This window comes from Homarus americanus, unplaced genomic scaffold (genome assembly GCF_018991925.1).
Source record: "Homarus americanus isolate GMGI-L3 unplaced genomic scaffold, GMGI_Hamer_2.0 scaffold20465, whole genome shotgun sequence".
Taxonomy (NCBI): Eukaryota; Metazoa; Arthropoda; class Malacostraca; order Decapoda; family Nephropidae; genus Homarus; species Homarus americanus.
Window position 1 is genome coordinate 6140795 of NW_024756914.1, and position 11387 is coordinate 6152181.

At 36.4% G+C, this 11387-nt stretch overlaps 1 protein-coding gene across 3 annotated transcripts in view; it reads right to left on the minus strand.

Annotated features, from left to right (window-relative positions):
- The window catches only part of LOC121857231 (ubiquitin carboxyl-terminal hydrolase 7-like), a 47621-nt gene extending 36692 nt beyond the window's left edge, over positions 1-10929 (minus strand). Inside the window, exon 1 of one of the 3 annotated variants that reach the window (XM_042353200.1) lies at positions 10307-10929. In XM_042353200.1, coding sequence (XP_042209134.1) covers positions 10307-10370 — 64 coding nt within the window. In that variant the 5' untranslated portion in view covers positions 10371-10929. The remainder of the gene's footprint in view (positions 1-10306) is intronic. The other 2 variants (XM_042353198.1, XM_042353199.1) reach the window with 2 other exon arrangements.
- Positions 10930-11387: the final 458 nt, after the last annotated feature.

An 11387-nucleotide genomic window follows, 5' to 3' on the forward strand; every position in this document is an offset into this window, starting at 1 on the left:
TATATATATATATATATATATATATATATATATATATATATATATATATTTTTTTTTTTTAATGCATATTAATATCGATACAGTACCCTGTATATGGTAATACAGTACAGTAGTATACAAAATTTAAGGGCCTTGATTTTTTACTCATACTGTATGGTGGAACCCATTTCACAAATACTGACTAACTGATCATCATGTAGGTTAAAATTTATGTAGCTACACCATATATCTGCATTGTCTATATACAGGTAAAGGTACACTCCTCACAAAAAATTCTCAAACAGCTGGTCACGACAGATTTCAGAATGAGCACTATGGCTCTTATCATCTCAGAATGGTTGGTATGGCTGGTTGCAAAGTGACACTTAATATTTTGTAATAATATGTTGTTCGTCTTTATAGTATTTACAGGAGAAAAGAAGTAATTTAATTTGCAATAAAACTCCCTCAGAGAGCAATGTTCAGAGTGTGGAGAGTGTAGATATACAGTACAGTATAATTATAGCTACTGTACATGAATATAGGACAGGCAGAGATTTTAGGAACTTAACACCACATATCATCCAGGGATCATCAAACCATTAAAGCAATAGAATAAGAAAAGAAGAATACTGAACAAAAGGAAGAGAAGGACAGCTGACAGTTAGACCTGTATCACTGATTAAACACCCGGCTTAATAATGAATTTTTTCAATAGACTGATGGGGGAGGAGGTGGTGTTGGTACAGCAGCAGCATGCTTGCCTTCTACCATTGCAGTCATGGGTTTAAATCACTGGGTTGGATGCGAGAATGGTGTTATGCAATGTGACACTACCAAACATGGAAGATACAGGTATTCTCCAGCTACAGGTACACCAGTTTCATCCTGTACGAACACTGGACAATGAACGATGTAACAAAAATCAGACCGACTGCCCTAATGGCTAGCAAGCTGATAAGTGGTGGAAATTATAAGTTGGACAATAATGAGAAATACACAAGAAATATCAGTACAGTTTTTATGATGGGGGACATAACTTTGAAGAAAAACAGTTTATGTGGGAGAAAAAAAAAAGGAAAAAAGCCAAGCTTCTTCAGCAGTATCAACTGTGAGAATGTGAATTCAGAACTTCAGATATGTGGGGATGTTGGTGGTACAACAATAACACATATGAGTACCGTATGCTATATAACTTTCACTGCTGTGTCCAGGGTTCAACCCCTAGCCTAGGTCAGATAGAGGAGGGATGTTATTCAATGTGACCCTACTAAACATACAGTATTAGGTTTTCTTCAGGTACCCCACTTCCCCATGTACTAACACTGGCTGAAGTGTTATGACAATGACATTAACTTTAGTTTTTTTTTTACTGCGTCAAGTGTCTCTACTGTACTATACACTACAAGTATCCCTTGTTTAGAGCACTCTTGAGTAGTGTTTATATTTTAAGCAAAGAGTACATTAAATTGGAGGATGAAATCCTTGGATAATTCTAAACCACAATGTCTCTATGGTAAAATTTCAGATTCTGCATAGTTTCCAAGTTACAATACATTTAAGATGTTGTATTAATGAGAGTGAATTTGATGTGAAACCCCTGTAGGTTTTTGTAATAATTTATTCACAGATGCCTTATGTACACCAAAACAGCATGATACAAATGGCTAACACAGGTGCAATGAGACAGGGACCGTGTACGACCGAATGAGATAAAGGCAATTACAGGGGGGAAGGGGGTTTCACCTCAAATTCACTCATTAATACAACATCTTCAATGTATAATAACCAGGAAACCATGTAGAATCAGACATTTTACCATAGAGACATTGTGGTTTAGAATTATCCAAGGATTTCATCCTCCAAGTTAATGTACTTCAACAACTCATAAACTAGTCAAACACATTTACCAAGTTGAATGCCTCCAACAGCACTCCAGCACTAGTAGAGCTTCAACCTACCAGGAAATGACCTCAACCTTGCTCTCAACCTCTTTCCAATTGGCACTGCTGTCAACACATACAGTATTATGTAATCATACACCTGTCCCTTCAAAACCCATTCTCGAATGTTCTAACACACTATATCAGTTAAATTAATGTATCATTTATGCAGCCAAAATTTTCAGTGTCTTTACCAATTATAAAGACAAAAATGACAGTTTTACTGTACCTATACATATTAGTACAGTACATACTACTGTATACTACAAGCCATAATATTTTTAGCTTCAGCTAATGGCATACTGCACCTAAAAAACAAATACACTTAGTTATACATTGATGTTACGGGTATAAAAAAAATGCTAATTCATTATCCAACAAAAAAGAACAAAATTAAACATACTGGCACTATAATACTTATAAAATTTAATTGTCAATATTTTATTAATAAAAGTTGTCAGATTTATTGTCCATTTTTAGCTCAAATATCATATTGTTAACTTCCTCCCCTAAAATCTATCCTGTAGAAATCCATGTCTGACAATGTCCTGCAAGTCTGAATTGATTTGACCTTGCCATTCTCAAGACATTTATCATCATTACTGTTGTAGAAAAAATAAATAAAAATCAACAAAGACCAATAAGTGCCATTGGGGAGACTCACTCATTAATGCCTTTCTACTCATAGATTAGATTAGATCAAGGTTAAGGGGGGTTGAAGCTATCAAGACACTATACTGTATACACTACTTCAACAAACTTCATTCACCATATGGTAGTACAATACGAAAACCAGGAATATCATAAATTCTATTCAGAACAGGAACACTCAGCCTTCGACCCCCCCACTCAGCTTTCATGATAAATGATTCAGTTGTAACGGAACTCTCCCCCACTGCCAACCTCTTCAATGACTATTTTATTAATGTTGGCAAAAATTTTGCAGAGAGCATCCTGATCACCATGAGGAATTTAGAGCCTACCTGCAAAACAGACAGCAAAATGAACTGTTCTTATCCCCTGTCACAGCAGATGAATTACTGGCCACCATAAAAATATCCAAAGATGCAGCAGCAGGCGAAGACAATTCTTCCTTCACTAGTGGTGTCTTTCCGGATAAACTGAAAATTGCTAAAGTTCACCCATCATATAAAAAATCTGAGGACAAAGGTCTCTTCAAGAATTACCGCCCCATATCAGTCCTCCCAGCCTTGAGTAAAATACTGGAAAAGCTAGTATGTAATAGACTAAAATCCTTCTGCAATGCCAATAACATCTTTACAGACTCCCAGTTTGGATTTAGAGCTAGGTTAACTGAGAGTGCTCTGCTATCCTTCACTAATGAAATATAAAATTCCTTTGATGACAGTCAATTCACAGTCGGTATATTCTTGGACCTCTTTAAAGCCTTCGATACTGTCAACCATACCATCCTCCTTTCAAAGCTTGAACATTATGGCATTAGGGGCCTGTCCCACAATTGGTTTACTTCAAATCTGTCCAACAGGATGCAGTATGTCTGCTATAATAATCACCAATCTGACTCCTCGCCAATCTTGTATGGAGTCCCCCAAGGTTCAATTCTCGGTCCAGTACTGTTTTTGTTGCACATAAACAACATAGTCCATGCCAGCACACTCATAAAATACAACTTATTTGCAGAGTATAGTAATCTCTATGCCAGCAACTCAGGCCTCCATTCCTTGATGAGAACTATGAACACTGAATTAACATAAAGTCAGGACCTGGGTAATACGTAATAAACTGGCCTTAAACCTTGAGAAAACCCAGTACACAATCTTTCACAGAAGGAAAAACTTACCCCCAGACTTGGACCCCCCTGTACCTTGGTAATACTGTACGGTCCTTAAACACGAACAAAATACTAAATTCCTCGGAGTTATTGTTGATAAGAAACTTAACTGGAGAAACACATACAAGCCATACACAGTAAAGTCAATAAACACCTTGATACACTGTCACACACTATGAGGGGCCTCTGGCTCTTCAAAAACACAATATCTGGCAACTGCACAAAAGAGATTTGTACGGACAATGACCTACTTAAAAAAAAAAAAATCACACAAACGAAAAATTTGTTATATTGAAAATTTTAAAATTCAAAGATATTAACACCAACTGCTGTGCCCTCTTTGTTTACAAATCTATCAATCACTTGCTTGACAATAATTATTTCCAGTTCCGGAATAATCAGAGATACAACTTATGGCACCCAAAGCTACTAAGACCACCCCCCATGCGCTCCTTTCAGTCCCAGACCTCCACAAAATATCACGATGTGAAGGTGCGGAACAACTTACCCCGCCCATCCAAGCAAAGACTACGCTCCCTTCCTTTAAATCATCTCTTAAAAAATATTTATTGTCTAAGTATTAATATTTCTTGTAACACCTACTATATTTACAGTATCTGCTTTTATTGTACCACCAAAACCATTTTATCGGAAATTATCATGTAAATAGATAATTACCATTGCAATAAACATAATTGCCAACGAGACATAATCCTGACAGCTCTGTCCTCTTGTTCAACATTATTACTGTACAACCCATGTTGTACTGCTCCCCCATTATACCTATGTTTTTCAATTCCACTGTAATTTATGTATGTATATATAAAAAAAAAAAAAAAAAATAACAAATAAACAAAAATAATAAATATTGAAGTGATAACAGTGGTAACATTATGAGATGTTCTTACTACCACCATGTTATTGTACTATTCCAGATGATAGTAAATGTTACATAATACTTCCTTGAGATAAAAGTATAGTATATATCAGGTGCCTACAGGAGAGCACAGGTTCTCAACTGGCTCAGCCATGTTAATATTGTTATTATTATCCACTCTGTATCTGTATTTTTCTGGCTAAATAAACTGTGTCAATTCAATTCACTACTGTATACTGTTTACTAGTACTGTACTGTATTCTTATTTTCCCCAAAAATTTTGTATCCCAACTGGTTAAATATTAAATTTTATCACCTGCACCTTAATTAATTAAATCATATATGTACTGTACAGTACAGTGGTCGCTCGGTTAACAAACACAATTCGTTCCAGAAGGTCGTTCGTTAACCGAAAATTTAGTTAACCAAGACCATTGTTTCAATGGGATTTTGGGTAATTGGTTCCAGCTCACAGAAAATTACATACAAAGTAAAAATAAATGCAGTAAAGTACACTTACTTTGAGGTGTGTATGTAGAAGGCTCCTGGTTGATGATGATGATGGGAATTAAAAGTGGGGGTGGAGGAGAAGGGCGAAGAGAAGGAAGTGGGGGTGGAAGAGAAATCACCCCATGCTTCATGCCGTCATTTTAAGTTCACTAGGTGTAATTCAAGATTATTTTCTTTATATCAACACTGCACTGCACTATATATTGTCAATATGTAAAATAAATTTCAGAATGACCAATAATTGTACTGTAAAAACATAAAAATAATTTATGTTCACGAGAGCCACAAGCAAGATGTTTCCTCCACTGACCAGAGTCAAGTGGATGATTGGCGCACCCAAAACTAGTTTCCTGTACTCCAATTATGTTAAATAAGTGTTAAAATGACTAAAAAATTTAATATAAAACTTGGAAAATTATTGAATAGTAACAACTTTCTTGATATTTACTCAAATGGGAACGAATTTAAGCCCTAGAACCGATTACTGTATTGGCAGACTTATATTCCAGCTGGTGAGCAAGCGAAAACATGTTGACATGATTACGTAAAAATTTTGTTTACCAAATTTTTGTTCGTTAACCGAATTGAAGATTCTTATGGAAGGGACTTCATTAACCAATGATCACTGAACAGTATATTTAAAAAATAATTTATCAAGCATTGCCTAGTTGGGTTTGAAACTGATAATTTGATTATTAAGATTCTAAGATTATAATCCCCCCCACAAATATAAAAAACAATACAGTAGGGATAGTGGACTACGTATTAATCAACCACTAAGTTCTATTTCTTACTTGCTGTCGAAAGTTGCCGACTTACTGTATTACTTATTATGGTCAGCTTGAATACTGTATATATTTTGGTGTGAATTAGTCAGTAAACTATTGTAACTTATGCCACACTATTTATAATTTTTACGGTATTAATAGGTTTTTGGCTAATGCTGTACTGTACTTGACGAAAGTGGTCTGACCATTGAACCGACACGAGGAAATTTCTCCATATAATATAAAGCTTTCTTACCATGAGAAAATGAAAGCCACACACGATCTTGACATGCTCAATGCTTAGACTGTCGGAATGGTTTTTGTTGCAGTAAGGAATTCTATTTCATATTAGAAGAACAAAATAGAAAATAGTTGTAGTATTTTAGGTTCGATTAAGCATGGTAGGTTAGTTTTTTCATTGTACTGTACTGTATAAGTCTTAAGTTATAAAATGTAATACTATTCAAAATAAAAAAGAAGTTTTGTAGGATAGTTTTCTCCTCATCAAGAACAAATTATATACAGGTATAGAATGTAACAATATGCAAAAAATATATACTGTGCCTATATACAGTACAGTGTATAAAACAAACCAACTTTTGATCACAGAAAGTAAACATGGCTGACAGAGGCAGTTCCTCCCAAGACAGTAATGTAAGAAATCATATACACAGGGTAAATTAAATTAGACAAAACTCATTCCTTCTGCATTTTTTGTTGTTTCTATCGTCAAGTACAGTTTTATGTTTTTTTTTTTTTAAATGTTGATTTCTCAAACCCATTAAGTTTATTGATTGATCAGAATTCCCAATACAGGTTTGATCCCGCTAATCCGGGGCCCGATAGTTCGGCAGCTTCTATGGTTCGGAACGTCTGTCATAGCTCACTATTTTACCCTTAAATACTTATAATTCACCCCTAAATATGCCTCCTAAGAGACCAGCAAGCAGTGGAAGTGGTTGCAATGCAGCCAAACGTAAGCATGTGGCTTTAACTATTTTAGAAAAAGTGTCAATACTGAAGAAATTACAGTGGTACATTGGTCAGGGCCTTCTGTACCTTTCTTAAACCTCAGCTTTGATGGTTCGGAATTTTCGATAATCTGGAATTGGTCTGGTCCCAAGCTTCCCGGATTAACGAGGTCCAACCTGCACTGTATATCCCAGTACAGCCTAATACAGTACAGTAAAGTGTTTCTCTGAGATTAAACTAAAAGTGAATTACTGTACAATACTTCATAAACATGTAAAGTGAGGAGCTACACAGTCAAACAACTGAAAACCATCAAGAGATCTTCCTCTCGATAGAAAATAGCCATGAACTACCCAGCCAGCAGCTTGATCAATGTCTACAATGTCAGCATTATTAGTGATAACTCTTCATCAGGATCTTCACCAATTTGTGTTTAATGCCACAGACTAAAAATCTGGTACGATGGGATAAAATACTTGGCATGTACTGTACAGTATAGTTGAATTGAAACAGTTTATTTAGCCATAAAAACACAGATACAGAGTGGATAATAATAACAATATTAATATGGCTGAGCCAGTTGAGAACCTGAGCAGTAGTAGAGAACTGCTTCTGAGTGTTCCAGCAAGAGAAAAAAATCATCGAGGAACTATACGAGTTTTTTGCAGGCACCAACTGTACTTGCTAATATGTTTGGCAATGCTTGGTGCTTTGTTCTTGCTAAAATTAAACACAGCTCATAGATGTTCTCTATTCATTCACCAGAACCAGAAATTTAAATTTATATTTCGTTTTTGCACTCACCAAATCAGATTTATGTGCATTAAACAAAAACATTTTGGAAGTTCCCAAAGAAATACAGAATTGCATAAAAAATTTGGAGTCATCTAGACATTTACCTCTTCTGTAACTCATCAATCATAAACAACCTTCACCACATTTTTTCCCCACAATAACATCATATTAATTAAACATTGTAAACAAAAACTCACCTCCACAGCAATACTCATAACTGTAGGAAGTTATTACAGAAAAAATCTACATCATAACTAAACAAAAAGATGGGCAACATCACCCAAACAAGGGAAGGTAAATGTTATGAACACAGGTGTCACTTACTAGCAGTTTGGAGCATTTGTTTACTGCACATCTATTACTGGAGTGGGTAGCTACTGTTTCCTCTTAGCAATGCCGCTATTACACTTACTTTTTTTTAAACAAAATTAATAGCTACAGTATTCCAAAATGATTTTACAAACATGAAATGAAACTTCCTGTCCCACACAAGTACCCCCCCCCGTCCGACTAATTACCCAAATGAGGTTAAATAATGGTCCTACATGAATAAATCGGACTGCTAAGCACTTCTCGACTAGTATTTGGTGTCACAAAGTAAAAAAAAATTGGAAAACTTACTTTAATCTGAGTTAATAGATCGCGTGCATGTACCGAGGGAGCGAGTTATTACCCAAATGTAGCCGCGATGAAGTCAACTGATGGTCGTAGAAGTGTAAATCGGGCTGTGAATCACTTCTCGATTATTATTTGGTGTCAAAGTCACAAAAAATTGGTAAACTTAATTTAATCTGAGTTGTGTTGTGTTAGGTTAGGTTAGGTACATGCACTCGATCTATTAACTCAGATTAAATTAAGTTTACCAATTTTTTGTGACTTTGTGACACCAAATACCAGTCGAGAAGTGATTGGCAGTCTGATTTATTCATGTAGGACCATTATTTGACTTCATTGCGGCTACATTTGGGTACATTTGGGTAATTACTCGCTCCCTCGGTACATGCACGCGATCTATTAACTCAAATTAAATTACGTTTTCCAATTTTTTTTTTACTTTGTGACACCAAATACTAGTCAAGAAGTGATTGGCAATCCGATTTATTCATGTAGGACCATTATTTGACTTCATTGCGGCTACATTTGGGTACATTTGGGTAATTAGTCGGACCCCCCCCCTACTTGCCTTAGCACCTGTGAATTAACAAATATGTTTACTTAATTTCACTGTACCTGCTTTTAGTGGGAACAAACAACTGAGCAATGACAATACTCAGAGGCTTATCCAAAGGTAACATCATTGTTCTGATATATGATAAAGGGAATTAGGTTTTGTAAATGCACGTTAAAAATTCATAGACTATGGCATCTGAGGTTGTGATACACGGGATAAAACACCCATTGTTTGTAATTTTATAAACACTGTTAAAAAACATATCTTGGTTCTAATTTAATTAAGCAGTAGATATTTTGCCATGACCGGTAAGTTCCTACTAACACTATTTTACTGTGAGTGTGCTCTAATTGGCTAATCATCTATTACCGGCGAACGCGAGAACTATATTTGACCGTGACTCTGGCGGCATTTGGCATTTATCTCACTGTGAGTTGATTGTTGTGGAGCTGTAAACATACCTAACCATATTTCTGTTGTGCATCGAAACTTATCATTATAAAAGAGGCATCATTTACTAGATCCTAATAAAACCAAACCTTACCTAACTTCCTTGGGAAGGGGGGGGACAGACCGCCCCTTCATGTCAAACAGAAAGTACTTAGCCAATCAAAGCACACTCACGGTAAAATAGCGTTAGTAGGAACTTCGGGGTCATGGCAAAATATCCTCTAAAATTTAATTGTGAGGCTGGCTCTTCTACAAAAAAACAATACCCCTGAATGAACTTGTTATTACTGGATCCAGAGTTGAAACTACAAGAAAAATAACTGAATTTACACTGATACCAGTAAAGCTAAGTAGGCCATGGCATCTCCACCCGTGTAAATTTATAAAAAAATCTTATTTCCTTTCTTTCTGTTTGTTTATACATAACAGCTCTCCCCCCTCCCCCCAATACACACTATGAGTGTTATAAGAACAATACAGTACAATATTAGCCCTGATTGTAGAATTTTCATTAAGGGATTATTTTACACAATATTAAGTAAACAAAAACAAGCTATAAAACTTTTACACGCAGAATTATTTTGCATGATGTTGACTCAGCCAGTTTAATTTTTCATTTAATTTCTAATAACTTTAACTATGACACGTATTCCAACACTAAAAAACTGTTACGTACAGACCAGGTTGAGAACAATGATGAAGACATGCAGGTTTAAAATATATCCACAACATTCCTGCCGTGTACGCTGGCAGATCCTGAACACGAACGAATACGCGTCATTTTGTCTTAACATTCGTATACTTTGACGACAGAACAAGATAACTTTGAATTTAACTATTCTAAACTAAAAAATCAGTGGGTCGGACAATTCTTTCCTTATCTTGCATCTGGTATGAGTTGCAAAATTTCTTGACCATCTTGAAACTGGAAGTGTAGCAAGTTGGTGCACAACACATACGGAGTAAGATATCAATTATATAAAAATTAGTACTGTGAAGACCATGAACTAGAGGTGATTGATATCATACCTTCCTGGGTGTCCATAAGTTCGAGGTCCTTGTCAGGGGTGGGAGGTTCAGTGACGTGGTTCATGACTGGCGGCGCTGGCGGGTTGTTAGAGGCTGGTGGACCAACTACCAGGTCGGCACGGGGGCCTCCTCCTCCTCCTGCCCCTCCTCCTCCTCCAGAACCCTTATTGGCTCGACGGCCGCCGCGATCACGACTACCAGCACACCCGTTCTTGCCAGACACGGGAACTTTGAGAGCGTGCTTGCTCGCTATGCGCCCAATGTCTGCAGCTTGCCACCACCCCCGTCACCAGGGGCAACCGAGCACACATATAGACGCGAGCCTTCCACAACCAACGACAATACTTGTATCTCAGTTTACAAACCACACAGCTTCACGATCCCCAGAGGGAATTACATCAGGTACCGGTGAGGAGCTTCATTCACCAAGACTTGTCAACTGCTTCTCCATCGGCCACCGCAGTCTTCTAAAACAACCAATACTAACTCTTGTTACTCTTATTTCTCCACTTTTCCCGTGTATAATTCGATGATTTTTGTCTTCTGTCTAGGTTATGTGTACCCAAAATAAATTTTACGTTCAACGGATATCATTGTATGTATTCAAAATTGGTAATAAGTATTTTCAGTGAGCACATCGTGTTGGAACCCTGGCCAACTGGTGCAAACAAATGGGAAAATGGCGCTTGAACGTATCACTTGGTTTACTCGTTCGATTTTTTCTGTAACCCTTATCTAATGATATATGGCTAACTCATAAAATGATTGGTAAATGCATATAGATTACAGCTAAAATATCAGTGAAAGAATACATGACACGAAGATTCCTGATGAACAGTTCCCAGTATCGAGGATGCAAGACGAATATCCTTGACCATGGAATACTCGAGTCACTCACGGCGGTAAATTTAAATGTGCATTCCGTCACGCTAGCTATTTTCACCTACCTAAATACAAATATTTATACCGTACACACGTGTTGCATGATGACTATTACTAAGAATAATTCAATACATTTATATTTCATAACAATAAACCTGCAAACTCTCCTTGCTTGCCAAAAAGACAATGTGAAATGAAT